Source organism: Accipiter gentilis, chromosome 16, assembly GCF_929443795.1.
Source record: "Accipiter gentilis chromosome 16, bAccGen1.1, whole genome shotgun sequence".
Lineage (NCBI taxonomy): Eukaryota > Metazoa > Chordata > Aves > Accipitriformes > Accipitridae > Astur > Astur gentilis.
The window spans coordinates 5,817,308-5,836,367 of NC_064895.1; the positions used below are offsets into that span (position 1 = coordinate 5,817,308).

At 38.4% G+C, this 19,060-nt stretch overlaps 1 protein-coding gene across 1 annotated transcript in view; it reads left to right on the top strand.

Annotated features, from left to right (window-relative positions):
- CSMD1 (CUB and Sushi multiple domains 1) overlaps positions 1 to 19,060 on the top strand; it is a 1,244,565-nt gene that overhangs the window by 215,245 nt on the left and 1,010,260 nt on the right. Inside the window, exon 2 of the mRNA XM_049818613.1 lies at positions 9,798 to 10,014. Within this exon, the coding sequence (XP_049674570.1) occupies positions 9,798 to 10,014 (217 nt within the window). The remainder of the gene's footprint in view (positions 1 to 9,797; positions 10,015 to 19,060) is intronic.

The following is a 19,060-nucleotide window of genomic DNA, read 5'->3' on the forward strand; positions in this document are numbered from 1 at the left end:
AAAAATGAAAGTCAAAGTGATAATACTGAAGTGATCAGATTTGGTACAGACAGTATCCTGTATGTGGCAGGAGTCTGGCAGAAGGGAAATAAAGAAGTCCTCTTCTCAGAGTAGCTTGCCTAGAGTTGAGTTGCTCCTATTCTAGTGAAGCTCAGAAGAGTATTTGGATTATTGTCTCAGTATTTCACAAACAATGAAATCAGCACTTTCCTTTTATATACCTGAACTATACCATACTCTCTCATTCTACCAGCTGTTGCTAAGCAACTGTAACAGTAATAGTGATGTTCACCTAAAGCCTCCATTTATTTTACTTTATTTTACAAAAGTAAACAAATAAAATCCACCCTGTCCTCAGTGATCTCCATCTGCAGAATGAGTTTGCATCTATGAAGAATTGTCTTGTTTTAAGGGCACTAAATCTGTCTTTAGCTCAGCGTTTTACAATATAGGATCTTACCCTCTGTGAAAGAACTTTCTTCAACTCCACCTCTTACGTATTTCAGATCTGGTATACAACTTGCATTGTTTTCCTCTCTTTTTAATGCATTTTCTTTCCTTCATTTTGATGAATCTTAAAAACAATTTGAGTAAATGCAAAGGAAGAACAGAGAGACTTCAAAGAACTTTGCTTTACTGGGCTAAAATCATTATTTTTGAAGGAAAAGGGATAAAACAACTTTCTATAATCTAGTTGCTTTTAACTAAGAACTTACTGCTTTGTCAGAAGGAAGGACTGTCAAGCTGTAGCCTTGAGAGAGTAATTATGGTTTTTTAGGGTTTTTTTGTCTCTACTAGCCAGTGGCACTGAATTGATGGTGTTGTAGACTGGATGTTTTTTTAAAAAGCATTAAAAGTCCTTCAAAAAAATATGTTTTCCTGCAGAGAAACATATTTTGCTGCATTTTATTTCCCCATTAACTTGTGTGAATACTGATTTATTGGTCTTTTTGGACATTCCAGTATTGAAAAGGGAGCATGAAATATCTTTTTCCCAATTTGTAATGGCAATGTAATCGGGCTGATGTATAATATGTGGTTCAGCATTGAGAACTTCATTAAAATAAAGAAAAAACTTCCACATACCAGCAATTAAGATGTTTTGCTCTGGTACACAGCAAAGCTACCATTATGGCAGGATTTGCTTCAGAACTTCTTGCTGAATAGTAATACTAATCTTTAACCTTCAGGACAATTTAATTTCAGTTGGGTGCTGCATAAAGGCTTAAATATACATAGGAAATTGCGCACAAAGCTATTGCTTGACTCTGAGAGTACTAATCTGAGACTTTAAAAACACTAGCTTTTCTGTTTCATCAACACAATCAATGAATATATATCCTGCGGCTAGAAGTAAGGTCTGATTTTAAAATGTTTTATAGACTGATGAAGTTACAGTCACTTTGCAAATGTCTGCATCAGAATTAAAGGTTATTACATGCGTTCTAGCATTTACTAACCATTCATCTCACACGAGATGGACCTAGTGAAGGTCCTAGATTGGTCACAGTCAAAAATTGCAGGGTTTGAATGGATCTGTATTTAAAGGAAATCAATCTAAATTTTGCAGTTTAGCTGCCATTTTTTCTGTATTTTTAGCTTTAGCTGCCAAGTTACAGAATATTTCACAATTCAGAGGCAATTGATTGTGTTAGAAAGGGTTGAATCTGGCAGCTGACAGAGGTGAGGCTGCCCCATCTCCATGCCCCAGATGGAGGCAGTGGCAAGGCTGAGCAGCTTTTCCCAGTAGGCACACACACAGAGAGCACATATACACCGCATGCATACATATACATACAGACGGCTACGCAGATTAGCAGAGGCAGACACACAACACTCACATGAACTCAGGCAGCACCAGCGGCCTCATCCTGTTTCTCTTCTCTGGCCGAGCAGGTTGGAGGTCCACCCACCCATACACAGAGCTGACCACAACTCCCGTGGTCCCCAGCGGAGACCCCCCATAGCCTCACCCTTGGAGAACCGCTCCCCGTCCATGTCACCTGGAGGCTCCTCCGGCCAGGCCTCCACCAGCACTCGCACGCTCACTCGCACGCTCACTCGCACGCCCGTGCTGCTCCCGGCGCTGCACTGCAGACACCGGGGCTCCGGCCCTGCTCCCGCCTGGGGCCGGCGCTCGCCGTCCCTCACCGGGGTCTCCCCGATCACCGGCCCCGAGGCGCACGCGCCCTCCGGCCCACGGTCCGGCCCAGCCGCCGGCGCCCCGACCCGCACTCCCGCCGGGCCGGCACGAGCCACCCGCGGCCCCTGCGGGCCCTGTGGGGGCACGGCCAGACGGGCCGCTATTTACACCTCACTGGCTCTGTTTGTCCCCTCGCGCCTCTCTTCTCCCACAGTTGTTCCTCCCCAGATCATCTAAGTCGATCCCCATCCCCACCTCTGGTTTCTTCCCTAAACATCCTACAGTCCAAGACGCTCTTTCCCAGCATCCCATAACGTGTCCTACACCCCAGGCAGCAACCCCACCAGTCCAGAATTGGATCTGGAGCTGCTCCTCTTGGCCCATCGTGGTGGGTATCACAAAGGGCAGTGGGGCTGAGGGTCTCCCAGGACAGCCCTGGACAAGGGTGTCCCTTCCTCTGAGACCTTACTTTGGGGTTCCACCTGCCCTGTAGCCCCTTGTGCTCCTCCAGGCATACCCAGATGGGCCTGCGATGGGCTGATGGCTCTTGGGATGGGACTGGGAGAAGCTGGGGTAGGGTGGTGCTTGGCCTTTACCATCTCCCGTTGTGTCTCTGTGCTCCTTTGTGGGTCCACAGATGAGCTTTTTATCATATAACCTAACAGATGGTTATTAATCATTTCCGATCAAATAAGTTTTAAACAATTTCTCACTAATTATCTTGAAATGAACTATTTTTTCCCGGGTCTTGCAAAAATGTACCATGATGAGTAAATGTACAATGTTCTCATTTCACGTTGGGTTGGGACTGTCTTGAATAAGTTTAAATATCTTTAGTATTGAAGCTTCGCACCACCAATTCTCCCTGACATTGAAAGGCGATGGCAGAGACAGCCAGCAGATGCTGGCGTGGCGCAGGTGGCCGCTTCGCGAGATCTTTGTGCTGTCGCTGCCGGCCGGGGCATGCTTCAGTTTCGCCAGCAAAGATGGTGTCTTGCAGTTGTGAATAAATCTTCAGTGATACCTAAATTAAAAGGAACTTGGTACTTTCTGATTTGATTTATTCCTTGGAAAGTGCCTTTTAATGGTATTGTGAGGTTTACTTAATTATTGATTTTTAAAGGACACTTGAAGTAGCCAAATGCTGTTTAAAACAGTCCTCAGAAAGTAGTGCCTTTGCCTCTCTGGCCATTTGACATTTCTGTTCTTGATTGAGGCTAATTTAGGAAATAACGATTTTATTGTGTAGTAACATTGTCAGAAGATGGCTTCACAATATACTAATGAGGAAGAAGCGATAAAGGCCCAGTGCAGATCATGGCCAGTCAGGAGCAGGGGCTGGCATGGGCCTGCAGGCCTCGGCCGAGGCAGGGAGTACTGGGAACTTATAGTAGACATCAGTGAAGGAGAAGATACGAAGGTAGCATAGGAAAACACAAAAGAAAAGAAAAAGGGGTGGTTGCAAAAAGGTGTGCAACCACCTACTTATGTCTTACAGCTCTCTACCGCTTCACCGTCTCAGTTGATGGTGGCAACAATTGAAATCTGTAGTTACCTGTTGTAGTTCAAGAGGAAATCTTTTCTGTTCTACATATGTATAACACATTTTTGCATAATCAGGAACATTTGTTTTTTACCTTTCTTGTTTAAAGACATATTTGTGAAACTGTTGCTGTCATGAGCTTTGCTGCTCAAAGTCATCTAAGTTGTGGCTAATACTTACTGCAGTACTGAAGTTCCTGCAAGGGCACACGTACATGAGTTAGGGGAGTCATAATTGCAAACATGAGGTACTCCGGAGATGTGAGAGATGTGCATTTGATTTTCTGTGCAATAGAGAGATTTTAAAATCTGTGACGGCTCTAATCATTAACTCTTATAGTTGAGGCCTTACAAATTGGGATAAAAGAGAGATGATGGAGTCAGGGATTCATCCTGCTATATATGCAAAGAAAGTGATTAATGCTGTTTTGTGCAGACTACCAGAGGGAGCTAATCCCAAGTCAAGGTAGGTGAAGGCATGTGTACCACTGAGATCCCGGTAAGATTCAGGGGTTTCTGGGCCCTCTCTGAAGGCTTTTCTGGAAATAAAACTTCAGTGTCTGAGAGCATTGCAGGCCAACATTGTAAAACTAAAAATTACTCCTCTTTTGAACACAGCTGTAGTAAGTAGCCTTCAAGACAGCCTTGCTGGGCCAGCAAATATTCAGAATATAAAGGGAAGATTAATGAAGACAGCAAAAAATACGTCTGTTTTTTAATTCCCATGCTTGAACTGTTGTCTGTGGAAAATTCCTCAATGCATCTGTTTAAAGTTGAAAAATTGGTAGAACAGGTTATGGAACAAACAGACAAAATAAACAGTAACGTCACAAGCACCATGTGTTATTCAGAGTTTAAAAGACAACCAAGGGAAATATTGTTGCACTGTTAATGTAATCTCCAGCTTCAGTTCACCTGAGATGCCCATATTTAAAAGGGACCGAGGGGAATTAAGGAACTAAAAGCTGGAGTTTTTGCAATGGAGAGAATCACCATGGCATCCCAGAGAGATCTGTGCTGGCATCTGTGTTGTTCAGCACACTCATAAATGATCTGCAAAAGGGGGTAAGAAGTGAAGTGACCGTGATGATAGGAAGTTATGAGTTAATGAAGATGAGGACCAATTGTGAAGAATTACAAAAAAGGCCTTATGTGACCAAGTAAGGGGGTGTTGAAGTAGTTGATGAAATTTGGAGTAGATTAATTTGATGTGATGCACATAGTTATAAACTGTGGGAAATCTACAGAGGAAAAAACATTATAATAAATGCTAATTTTCCATGTAAAATGACAGGCTCTAGCCTCACTGTAATTCTGAAGGAAAGGAATCTTGGTTATAATACATAGTCCTATAAAAATGTCAAGCTAATGCTTACCTTAGCAAAAGAACAGATCAAATTAGTAGGAGAACAGAAAAGGGATTAAAAATATCGCTGTTTAAATGATGTGTATACTTTTTCAATATGACAAGAAGTTCTGGTATCTCTATCTATCTCATGAAGGATATAACAAAGTTGTGAAAGGTTCAGAGAAAGGTTTTAAAATGACTTTAGCACAAAGAACAGCTATGTAATGTAGAACTTATGAACTTGGAAAAAAAAAGATGGGACATGATAAAGGTCAATAAGATGGTAAGTGGCATAGAAAACATCAGTAAGAATAATCTGTATGTTTGCTTTTCATACAAAAACTTAGTGGGGCATCAATTGAACCTAACAGATGGTAGCTGCTGAACAAACACAAAGAAGGGTTTTTCAGGTTTTAGGATTCCCTCTACAATATGTTAAAGATCCTAGAAGTTAGTATAGATTCAGAGGTTGACTGGATGAGTTTGTGGAAAAGAATTCTATCAAGGGCTATTAAACAGAAATATGAGGCTACTGGAATGTATTCCTCTTAAGAAATCCCTGAGATGCAGATCTTGAAGGGTAGGAGAGTTTTCTGGCTAAGTCCTTCCTAGTCACCTCCTTTGGTTTGCTGTTGGAGAAAAGATACCGAGCTGAATGAGCCTTTGATCTGGCTAAGCGCAGCTCTTCTTATTTACTTAGTAAACTTACTAATAAAACTGTAACTCATATTAGAATCTACTTTAAAGAATGAGGGAGATATGATTTTGCTGGACATCTCTTCTCAGCCTTACTACTAGTTTCTGGGTTCCTCTGTAGCTGCAGAGTGGAAGATGCTACTTGCAGTCACAACAAGAATAAATGTGACTTCATTTTCATTATCATGATTGTTCAAAATATCACTAGCATCACTGACTTTACTACAGTTAGTTTTGGCACATTTTATAGTTTGCTTATTCAAGATACATACATCTTGCAAAAATTGCTTTCTATGTAAATATGTATACAGATGCATCTGCATATATGTATAAATATATCAGTCTTCCATGAGAAGTGGTTGTCTTTTTGCTTCTTTCTTGTAGAAGCATTTGAAACTTTAAAAAAACCAAAACAACCCAACCAATGAATCTATACTTTTGCTAGTTCTAATTATTAGGTACTGGAAAACAGGGGATAGGTGTGATAAACATAGTCACGATAAATATAAAGGCCCAGGAAAATAAAGGTCCAAATTTTAGAAAATATTTTGTAAGTTTGTTATTTTGTGAGGTTTATTGAAAATATTATGGCAAAACAGTACTTAAATTCTACTGATTCTTAGTGATCCTGCCACCCATTTGACCTCAGCATTTAGGGCAAAATTGCACTGGTTTAAGTTTTCTTGGTGAGCTCTCACTTAGGGGTCACAACTAAGAAATGTTAAGCCTGAGCAGGTGCAAATAGGGCTGGTACGGGATATGCAAAGAACCTTTCTAAGATAAAATAAGGCTGAAATCAGTGTAAATGATTTTCACCTTCCAGCCAAGAGCATCAGTTTTCTTAAATTACACTTTTTATATCATGAAGTTAAAATAGCTGTCCTGAAATATCCTTACAGACAACAGATGACAGAAAATTAATGCTAACTGCATAGTTTATATTCATATAAACAACGATGTGGTGTCATACTAATAAAATTTTGGCAGTCTAATACACCTTTAATATTAAAAGAATTCAGTGTACTGATATTCTATTCAATCAATGACTGCATGTCTTGTGAAAAATGGCAACATTTATTTTTTTATTTGACACAAGGGCCAGAGCTAAAGTGAATTGTGTGGGTGGATCTTTTTAGGGTGTATTCAGTCATATTCAACCTACATTCTCTTCTGTGCTTACATTCAGCCCAGCAGAACTACTTAAAGTGCTGATATTAATATTCTTCTAATATTTTCTCGTGGGTATGTTCAGTTTCTTTACTTTGTTGACACTTTCTGCTGTTAAGGCACCCATAAGAAACAAAATATTCTTAATTAATCCCATCAGTGTCCTCTTACTGGTCTGTGGTGTCTCTGCAGTCAGAAACTGCATTTTTTGTGGGGTATTGCATTGCCAACTCCTATCTAATTTGCTGCTACCTGTCATCCATAAGTCTCCTCATTCCAGTATATCCTCCTACTGAATCTCTCTTAAGTGACTTGATGCTGAATTTACTCTTTGGCAGAGGTGTAACATTTGACAGTTCTGAAGGTTTTTGACTTACATGTATTGACAAAATAGGTATTATACAGATAGCAGCTGATCCTTTTTTTCCAAATACTGCTCTGTTAACATGCTTCATGTCTTAACCGGGCAGGGACAGACCTAGAAGGATGTCAGTTTTCTGGGCCTGCACAGCTCTTAAAGTCTCTTTGAGTGTTGCTCAGTTCAGGAGCGAGATTCTCTTCGCAGTCATCAGTGTGCAGCAATGAGTTTGCTAGGAGTTAACTGTGTATTAAATTTCTTCTAGGATTTTTATTGGGGTTTTACAACACTAAGTAAATAAGTATGTATTTATATATATGCATATAAAATTAAGAGCAAACCTAAATAGCATTTCACAGTAATCCTTTATGGTTCTCCTTTGCCTTGTGTTTCTTGGGCACAAAGTGAAGAGGCAGCATGTTTGTGAATAGTTTCAGAACTGGAGGGATGTATACACAGGAGAGCAAAAGCAAACTGGAGAAAGAAAGGGCTATGGGTGGTAAGAAATGCTTAAGTTAAACGGGAAAACGTTGGCTGCCTCCTTTATCGTTAGAGTTTGTTTATTTTCCTAGAGAATAATGCACAATAACTTGGATCCACAGTAAGGTGTACAAAACACCTTTTGGAATAAAATTGGGAGCAATCACTGACAGCTGCAAAAATTTCTGTGAGTAGGTAGCAAGTGCCTCTGTAAGGAAGCTGCTGAGTTATGGCCATTTTGGGGGGGGGAGGGCTCACTTACTACCCCAGCAATATTCAGTTTTCCCTTAAGCCAGCTGTAGTGTTCCCTAAGAGATTGGGGAGGTAATTTGTTTGTCTCCCTGGAAGTCAGAAATGTACTTAACGTATTGCATTTACATATGCAATTACATATGGTGTATTATGTTCTTTATACACCACAATTACAAATTTCTGCTCCTAAAAGGTGATTCTGTGATAGATAGCTTGATAGCTCTCCTCCTTCAAAGCAACCCTTTCACACTAGAGTGGTAGGGAAGCTGTTGTGCAGCACGGCTTGCAGGGTACTTGATTTACACAAACCAGCTTCTGGATGTTGGAGGCATGAAGTGGCTCATTAGAGTATTAGCATGGTGGGCTGTCACTATAGTTTTCTGTTTTCAGAACATTATTTCTGTAGTAATTAATTTTTTTAAATTGCTCATTACACTTGTATGGCATTCCCCCTGTGGTTGTATGAAGAGGAATACAGTGCAAAGCATCTGCAAGGATGCTGACAAGTTACAGTGAACAGTACACAGCTGAAACTTTCATTCTAAATCCATGGTGTAATAGATTCCTTCTTCAGGAATGTTTAATAATACCAATGTTTTATTAAAGTGAATCAATTGGTAGATGTACTAGAGAAGATTTTTACTTTAAAGGCCTCCTGAATCCCCATAGCCTTTTTATCTCTTCATTAGAGTTTTTGTTACGTTTGAAATTTAGTAGAAAATGATTACTTATTAGTTCTTTAGTTTTAGCAGCAAATCCCTTTTATTAAATCCATTTTATTAAGATTTAGAAACCTCCCACAAGCATTTGACAGTACTGCTTTGAAAGATTCAGTCTCAGAGACCTACTGCTGGGAAGTTAAAAATAAAATTGCAGCCTGAAATACTTTTCTGGTTTAGGTATAACAATAAAATGCTGGGATTATACTTGTTCTGAAGTGCTTAAAAATGCATGTAATAATCCAAGCATTACAGTGCACAGAATGGCCTTAAAATTGTCTCTGTTCAAATATTTCATTAACGCATCTTTCCAGCTCTGAATCAGTACAGCTGTTGTGTGTGGGATTAACAAAATCAAGTAGGAAATTAGCAAGAGTGTGCACTGTAAATCAAGGTTTCTTGCTGAGGACTTTCCGTTAATGAGCTACCATACCCTCACAAGGTCTGTAGGATGTGCAAACCAGATACAAATGACTGCTGAGTAAACCCTTAGTGTTATTTTTTAAGAATCCTAAAAAAAAAAAATAGTTAACACTTTCCTGATCACAATACATGTGGCACTAAAAATGTTATACCACAGAATTTTTGCTGTGTTTTTGAAGCATAAAAATGTTAATGTTGGTTGCATCAGAATGCATAATAAATGTGTGTCTACATTTTGCTCTCCGTGTTGAAAGTATGTTTCAGAACAGCAGAAATTCTAATACTTTAGTATTTATATAAAAACTATAAATGGCATTCACCAAAAAGTTCTGAACGCTCTCTGGCATTAAAGCTGTCAGTCTGTTGAATTTATGGCATCAAGGCTAATGCTTAAATGTCACATTTGGATGAATAAGTCATACATTGTTAATGCTACATAACCTCAAATAATGATTCATTGCATAAAAAGATGGTAGGTGTCTCAAAGAATCCAGTGATGGGGGTTTTGAATCCAGAGGGAAAAATGGTATAAATGCAATTTTACATGGTGTTTGTAATCTAGAAAAAATATTATAAAATTAAGTTTACTTATAATTAATCATGTAAGAATATATACTGGGGGAGGGAAAAACCCCACCAAAATACATCTTTTCCTTTCTTCTTTTTCAGGTCAGAACTGTGGAGGCTTAGTACAGGGACCAAATGGTACTATAGAAAGCCCTGGATTTCCTCATGGTTATCCAAATTATGCCAACTGCACGTGGATCATTATCACAGGAGAACGTAACAGGATACAATTGTCATTTCACACTTTTGCCCTCGAGGAAGATTTTGATATTTTGTCAATTTACGATGGACAGCCACAGCAAGGCAATTTAAAAGTGAGGTAAGGTACCTTTTTTCCTTTCTTAATTGCTTTATGTCTCTCTGTCTCTCTTTACTTCTCTCTTTCTCTCCTGAATATACATTCTGATGATATGTTACCACTACACTGTGTTTCCTTAGCTCTTCCCCAGGCAAGGGGATAGCAGTCCCCCAGGTCTCACAGTAAAAGACATTAATCCAAGTTTCAGATCTTTATGGCCCTAGCTCATATATCAGTAGCACCAGTTGTACTTAACATTTGCACAGTTCAAGGTCAGCTTTGGTAAAAGGCCTGAGCACATGAGTATTCCAAGTTGCAGTAGCTTATTTTTATTTATCTGTCTGCCGATGGAATCCAGATTTGGCCTAGGACCTTTTCCTAAAGGCACATGTCCCCATTTTTTGAAAGAACTCTTACTGAGATCAGGCTGTACTTTTCTACTATGCCTACAATATTTGGACCAGAGGATGGGTATGCTGCCTGTGCTAAGAGTGCCTCAGGGTCCCTCACCGAACGTGGCACAGAAGAAGTGGTGGGCGATACGGTAGTTTGTGGGAGGCACAACCTCACTAGTGAGTGTTAGGCAACCTCTGGAAATGCTTGCCAGATTAAATCCTTCAGGTGACTATTGCCTACCTTGCAGATGAGTTGAGCTGTAAATTGTTTGACTTTGCCAAAATTGAAATTCTTCTGCATGTCTAAGTAAATACAATTATTAAGCAATTAGGGACCTTTAAAGGCCAGAAACTGGGGTGCCTTATATGTCTAAATATCACTGAGGATAAAAAGGTTTTATGGAAGCTTTTTGATCTTGAAGCTTTCCACAACTGCAAATTTTGGTGCATCAGTTTCATTGGTGTCTTGTTTTGGGTGCCTCAGTCATTTGCTGGATCTGGACTACAGAGCTGGAAAACAAACATTGCTTTCAGTGCTGCTCTGTCATTTTCTGTTCAGGAATGAGATTTATGGAGTACTGTAAAACACTGCTGTTAGTTCTGTTGTCTGATTACTCTTTTACATACTGCTGATTTATATTATACTGCTAAAACAAATGTGGGAACATGACCGATTTGTTCCACATTTTAGTGGGTATCATCACGTATTTTTGACAAGAACAATGTTCTGACTGATTGTTGACTCAGTTCAAAAGTATTGAAAACTGTGGACACTAGTGTACGGCTACTGATGCTTGAGTTGCACAGGGTATGTGCTTCATTTACTGTACTTAATTGACCTTTAGTACTTGCATCACCTTTATACAAAGATTAATATTTCTTTTTCAGTCAAATGCTTTTATTATCAATAGCTAGCACACTTGCTTGTTTTGCACTAATCTGTTAGTAGAAAATTGTTTCAAGGAGAAGCACCAGCTGATGTTCTGTGGGTATGAGCGTAGAAGACAGAAATACCTAAGTATGATCTTGATCCCACTGAAGTCATTGTAGTTGCCACTGATTTCAGTAAAACAAAGATTTCATTTCCAACTTCCAGCAGTGACGCAGTTATTTTATTTATCCTTGCTTGTATTTGCCAATTATTTACCTTCATAAATGGTATTATAAAGAAAAAAGCATTTGTTAGCTTAGCAGCTTGCAGAGGTTAAAAAGGCAGAATTTGAATGACAGGTTTCTATTGACATGTCTCATACCCTGTGACATACCCTTTGTTGCACAAAGCACATTCACAGGTGTACCCCTCTACAATTGCACATTTCAAGACAATTCCCTCAGCAGATATTGGAAAATTATAGTCTTAGTTTTATAGCTGACAGCATGCAAATGCAAGAAAGCATCTTGGAACTTCTGCTTCAGGGTATGCTTTTTTTTCCCATAGATAAAAATAATCTACTAGACTTTGGGTAATTATATTTCTTTAGCCACCGTGCAAAATCTGGAGGTTTTCCTTAAAAATGGCTGTGTAAATAGAAAGCTCTCACAAACTATAATAATTAAGTAATATTCATCCCATATTTTGTAAAGTATTTTTCAGCTGCTAAAGCAAATTGGATAAAAATGAATAGTACCTTCAACTAGTTTACTGTGCTGCCTGAAGGACATTTTTGTATGCTAAATGTGCACCAGGATACTTTCACTACATATTGATTGTAAAACCCAAGAAAATAAAAACGTACATAAAACATACTGAAATGCTAAGGGAAAGGAATGAATTGTTTTAAGCTGTTTGTGTGGAGGAAGAAAAGAGAAACAGGTAGTTGTAAGACGTATATAAGCTTCTTTGGTTAGTGCCTTAAAGCATATACTGATTTAAGGGAAAAGTTACACGTGGTAGCAATCATAGGTTATTGTAAGCTATGTTATAAGGAGGTTGCGAAGTAAAATAGTAGCGGGAAGAACAATATAAACAAAAGATAAGGCACCAAAAAGAGCTATTTTACATCTTCCTATTTTTCTAGATAAAACCCAGCTAGCATTCTGTCATTCTGTGTAATTACTGAGACCTATGGTCCAAAATTTTCCTTAAAAAGATTGCTACAGCTGCTTTATTTTTGTCACTGTAAAGTTAATAGAACGCAAACCAGGATTTGATATATCTATATAATACATATGTAGATATAAAATACTATTTCACTTGGCAAAACACAATCCAGGAGTGCAGCACAGGCTGGGATCTACCTGCCTGGGGAGCAGCTCAGTGGAAAGGGACCTGGGGGTCCTGGTGGACAACCAGCACAATCTGAGAGTGAACAGCGTGCCGCTGCGGGAAAGCAAGCCAACGGGATGCTGGGTTGCATCAACAAGGGCATCACCAGCAGAGACAAAGAAGTCATTATCCCACTCTCCTCAGCGCTTGTCAGGCCACACCTGGAATTCTGTGTTCAGTTTTGGTCCCCGCTACACAAAACCAGATGTGGACAGCCTGGAGAGGGGCCACAGAAGGGCCCCGAGGATGATCAAAGGACCGGGAAACCTGCCACGTGAGGCAAGGCTGAGAGAACTGGGTTTGTGCAGCCTTGAGAAAAGAAGGCTTCGGGGAGACCTTACCGCCATGTTCCAGCATTTAAAGGGGGGCTACAAAGAAGACGGAGAGGGGTAGTGGGCACCAGCTACTCCTGGGGAGATTCTCACTGGACACAGGAGGAAAATTTTTCACAATGAGAACAATCAGCCATTGGAATAATCTGCCCAGGGAAGTGGTGGATTCCCTGACACTGGACACTTAAGATTCAGCTGGGCAGGGTGCTGGGCCATCTTGTCTGGACCGTGCTTTTGCCAAGAAAGGTTGGACCAGGTGACCCCTGGGGTTCCTTCCAACCTGGGATTCTATGATTCTATGATATATATAAAAGAGGAAAAGTAAAATTTTTTATGCATAATGCTACCTTATGATAATACTTTGTAGGGTATCGTAGTCTTAAGTGTATAAACAAATGTAAAGATAGGTAATTGATTTCACCATATAGTGTAACCAAAACAGATGTTCTACGTTATTGAAAAAAAACTTATTATAAAGTTTAAGTGTTGCATTATCATTTGATGGGGAAAGATTTCAGAATACAACCAAAATCTAGTTAAGCTAGGAAAAGATATTATATGTATTTTTTATTTGCACTTTAAATTGTAAAGGAGTTGTCATTTGCTATACGCAGGTAACCATCAGCATGAAGAATTCATATGGCTGGAACTCTTGTGGAGGGGCGATGCAAGTGTGGTGCACCAAGACAACAAAGTTATTACTCAGTTATACTCCTTGTGGATTGTTTCCCAAAGTGAGAGTTGTATTCAGTAGTTCAGTGTAGCGCAGATGCTAGGAAATACTTCTTTTGACATTTTTTCTGTGTTGTATGGATCAGATATAATAGTAAATTGTAATATTTTTAAATAGAAATGAGAAATGTATCAAGAGGACATAGGGAGTAGGGACACAGGCCAGCGCTGAAGATTCTCAGTGTATAGGCAGATGTGATCTGACAATATTGACCTATTGACTTGTGTACTGCCGACAGATACGTTAACTGCCACAAGCAAGTGAATTCAAAACAGACATTTCAAGAGTTTATGGATTTCAAAAGTCATTTTAGGGCTGGTTGTACTACATGCCCATCTTCCACAGCTGAAAAGAGAGTAATGCTCATTAATCTTAGCATAAATTTTGTTACAGTGTATTTTTCCTCTATGCAGAATTCCTGAATAGGGGTTTCATAGAGAGGTATAGGGAAACCATAACAGGACTGGGTAAACAGAATTAAGTGCCTTTATCAAAACCTCTGTTGCTGAAGAGGTGAGGTGGGGTGTAAGTAAGTGGGATGTTAAGACCTTGAACTGCTAATGTTACAAACGTGGTGAACTGTGTGCGATTGCCTTCATCTCGGTGTATGGCTCGAGATTCCACTTTTTTTTTAGATGTCAGATACAGGTAAATGCTGTAATCTCTGTGTTACAGTATCTGTTGGTAAAAGTTACTTTTTAGTATCACACAATTTGTTTAAGAGTTAGTTATGAAAGATCTGTGCAATATACTCTGGAATAATCTTTGGAATTATCAATTCAATCTTTCAGACAGTCCTGAAAAACTCTTCAAAATGGATTCCAAGCAATTTTGGTTTTTCTTACACAGAAAAGCTGCTGATTAATTTATATACACTGATAGGAAAATGCAAATGCACAGACATGAATATTTTTTGTTGTGTCTATACACAGCTGTCAGTTATTTTGGACATACATGAAAAAAAATATTTGGAAAGTTATTTTAAAATGTCTTCTTGCCTTCATGGTGTCTCAGGCCTTCTAAGCATCATTTAGTTTACTGCAGCCTAGATAATAATATAATAGATGCTGCTTGTTATTACTCCTTGTCCTGGTTTCAGCTGGGATAGAGCTGATTGTCTTCCTAGTAGCTGGTACAGTGCTATGTTTTGAGTTCAGTATGCGAAGAATGTTGATAACACTGATGTTTGCAGTTGTTGCTCAGTAGTGTTTAGTCTAAAGTCAAGGATTTTTCAGCTTCTCATGCCCAGCCAGCGAGAAAGCTGGAGGGGCACAAGAAGTTGGCACAGGACACAGCCAGGGCACCTGGCCCAAACTGGCCAACGGTGTATTCCATACCATGGGACATCCCATCCAGTATAGGAACCGGGGAGTGGGGGCAGGGAATCGCCACTAGGGGACTGGCGGGGTGTTGGTGGGTGGGTGGTGAGCAATTGCCCTGCGAATCATTTGTACATTCCAATCCTTTTATTATTGCTGTTGTCATTTTATTAGTGTTATCATTATCATTATTAGTTTCTTCTTTTCTGTTCTATTAAGCAGTTCTTATCTCAACCCACGGGTTTTGCTTCTTTTTCCCGATTTTCTCCCCCATCCCACTGGGTGGGGGGGGAGTGAGTGAGCGGCTGCGGGGTGCTTAGTTGCTTGCTGGGGTTAAACTATGACACTCCTATTAGTTGAAATAAACTTTTTTGTTTTAATGGAGCAGTAATGCAAATGGTGGAAGTTGCTAATGGAGCATGTAATAAAATAAAGCTTACCAAAACTATTCTGACAGGCATATATACCATGTATGTTAAATAGCAACATGTTCCCTCTGCTTTCTTGAATCATGTAGAAATACTAGGAATTAAATGTGAATTCTTCACAGTATTCACTTTTTCCTGTCTCCAGCAAGCAATAAACCATATGTACATTCTGCACTTCATAATCCAAGCATGGAGAGAAAAAATGTTCACTGAAGTTAATATTTGGGCTCCTGTTTACTATTAAACCTCTTTTATCTTAACAAATCAAGATTTATCATGTATTCAACACATTTTAAAAAATTTTGTTTGTGTTTTGGTTATTATTTGTTTGTTTCTTCGGAAAACTATTTCTATCTTCCTTTTCTTCGGTATTAAGAGAACAGTGAAGCAATGAGGAGGTGATTGACTTTTCTAGAGAACTTCTGACTGCACAAGCAAGAGCTTTGTGTAGTTTACAGTTCTTTATTTCTTTTTTTTTCCTTCCCCATGAAAATGTCATGTGTCTTTTTTTAACCTTTTTATTGCACATCAATTTCTACAAGTTGATTTCAACGTATAGGATTTGCGTGTGCGTGTTGAGCTGGTGATTTTGTGAAGAAAACAGTATAGGAATTAGTACAGTAGACATCTTTTTTTTCCAGCTGAAGCTTACTTAGAACACACAACAAAGTAACAGAAACTGAGCTAGTGTTCAAATTTGTAAAAGGTTATTGAATAATTTCAGCAGGATATTCTGGTATTTGTACATAGGTAAGAAAAGGAAAACAATTATTGTATGGTTATGCAAATTGATTACTGAGTTCTTGCCAGTAGAGATGCCTGTCAATGACTATCGTACCCTTATTATGTTAAATCAGATTTTTTTTTTTTTTTTTTTTTTTTGCCTTTTTCAGCTATTAAAGTATTAGGGAGAAGAAATCATTTAGAGTAGAGGGCTAAAATGTGATTCATTATATATTACATAGCTATTTTAGGAAAGGAAACTGTGACCCGATCAGCTAAATGCTGACAGATAGTTTCTGCCAACAGCAAAAAGAGCATGCAGTGGAAGGAAAGATAATTTAAGTGTGCAATACTGGCAAGTTCAAGCTCATATATGGCAATTTTTTTTCACAGGTGGATAAAAGGCAAAAATCCTATTCCCAAAATTGTTAGCTTCCCAACTCAAAATCTTAAGCTTGCTAATTTTATTGGCAAGCCTACATACTCAAAAGATTTAATGACAAAATTATTAAATATAAAGTCAAGTAAGGAGTCTGCTTACTAACAAGAAGCTACTTCACCAAGAATTATAGGCCATGTTAATTACATGTTTTAGGCTGATACTAAATGATGGTCAACTATAAAAGAATATGATACTTCTTTTTTCTAAGAACCATGGAGTATTGCTTGAACTCCCACCTAAGAAAATCCATTTCATATTTAAGGAACTATGATTTCATGGAAAAAAAAAAGTTAGATTCATAACAAGTCAAAGCAATACTTGAATTTATACTGCAATATTCTACATCAGTTGCTTAAAACTTTTATAATGTAATTGTTGAAGCCAGCATGTTTTCCTTTAAAAAATGAATCTGACGCTCACCATAGTGAAAATATAGCTGTGCTCAGGTTCTTTGTCCTCTGTCCTTTGTCCTACCTCCTTTTACTTCTGTGGAGGTAGGTCTCTTTTTTTCATCTGACTGGCCGTAGTACATCTTCAGGGAATATACAGGTGTGACTTCTTTGCCTCTTCTGTACTTTTCAAACTGGACCTGTATAAGAGACAGCGGTGATTTGGTGCATTTGTCTGTAGTGTTTCACCATCAGAAGTATTCCTAGTAAGGGACTCAGAAGGGGAGAGTTGTGATGTGGCTCCATAAAATGTTAACTTCTATAGTTTTAGAAACTTTAGCGTGTGTTAGGTAATTGTACTGTTTCATAGCTATACAACCAAATTTGATTTAAGGGGATAATAAAAAAATTGGTATATAAACACCTTTCTAATGAAGTAGAGAAACATTGCTCAGTATTTAAAGATACCTCATAGTAACCTGCTGAGAAAGACAGATTATTCATTATGAATAGCTTCTAAGTGTTTCACGTGACAATGTTTTAGAGTAGATCTTTGATTTCAGATGACGTGCACATTTGCTTCCCTTGTTATTTGTTATTGCTTATGGATATATTACAATAATTAGTTATTCAGCTTGAAAGAATCGTATTTATGATCATACTAAGCCAAACACCCATACCTTCCTTGATTAGTTATTTTACAAAACAGACCACCTTGGGTATCCATTATCCAACATTTTACCTACAAAATCACAGAAAATTGCAAGTTGAGAGCATGGGTGTGGATGTATATGTACCTGGGTTTTGAAGAGCTCAGTTTACATCTTTGCTTTACCTAAAATCTCAGAATAAGTTTTCAGTGCTACTTCGGTATTGGCCAAGTATAAGAAAATTGTCTGCATTGGTATATAATGTCTGCTTCATGTGCGCAGGAAACTCACATGACCTACAATATTTTATGGAAAGGCTCTTCGATTCTGTCAGACTGATGAGTTTGTAATCTGCAGAAGTACAAATACTTTTAAGATTTATTTTTTTTTTTAACACTGCTTAGTACACAATTTGGCATTTCATGCTTTTTTGAGAGGGTTTTGTTTTTTTCATTCATGATGGTTTCTGAAGCTCCTAAAACTCCCACGATTTGGCATAGTAACAATATATACACATTTTGACACTTACTTAAATACGATAAATTCCCGTACAATCTCACATTCATTATATTCTCAAAACTCCTTAGGAATAGGATACTAGAATCCATTCAGAATGCAGATAAACACAGTTTGGGGAATGACAGCTCTTAAAACTTGGATGCACCTTAAAAAGTCTTTCAGTGTAGCTTAGTGATAGAGACGACACCAAAAATTTCAGACAACTTTCTGACTAAACAAGTGATAACATTAACTTGATTGCTGGTTGTGTAAGGGATTTTTACTCTTAAATACATTAATTTTTCAGAGCGAGGGCAGTTGCTTACCTTTATTGTCTGTCACCTAAACATATATTGCACATACAGTGTACATACAGCAGTTTTATATCAGTCTTTCTGCACCTCCCATATTGTTCAAAACGAGACTCCTTTTTATTTGAGGTGGTACCTGTTGAATTGACATAATCATGTACGGAAGCCCTGCTGATCATCATCCCTAAATGCTGTGTATACAGTGACTATTACAACAGCTTTTGGTCAGAGATTAGTACATTCCCTTTGCTTATATTCTGACTGGAAGGTAATAATTAAATTACAGCCTTTAGAAAATTTGCAGCTGGACTCCTCAGTGAAAAGAAAGTTAGTTGTCAAAATCTGGCCCATTTTGAGATTTTTTACTATACACCCTTATTATGGGATGTTTCAGAGTTTCTGTATAACTGTGATGATAGATAACTTTTTAATTGGTATATAACCTGTATGCTACAAAGAAATTTTGACTGCTTGTTTGGTTTAGAGAAGAAAAACATTTTATCTGTTAACTGGCAAATTAAAGGGGGGAAAAAAAAAGCTTTATAAAACATAATAACTGATTTGTCATATTTCTGATGCAT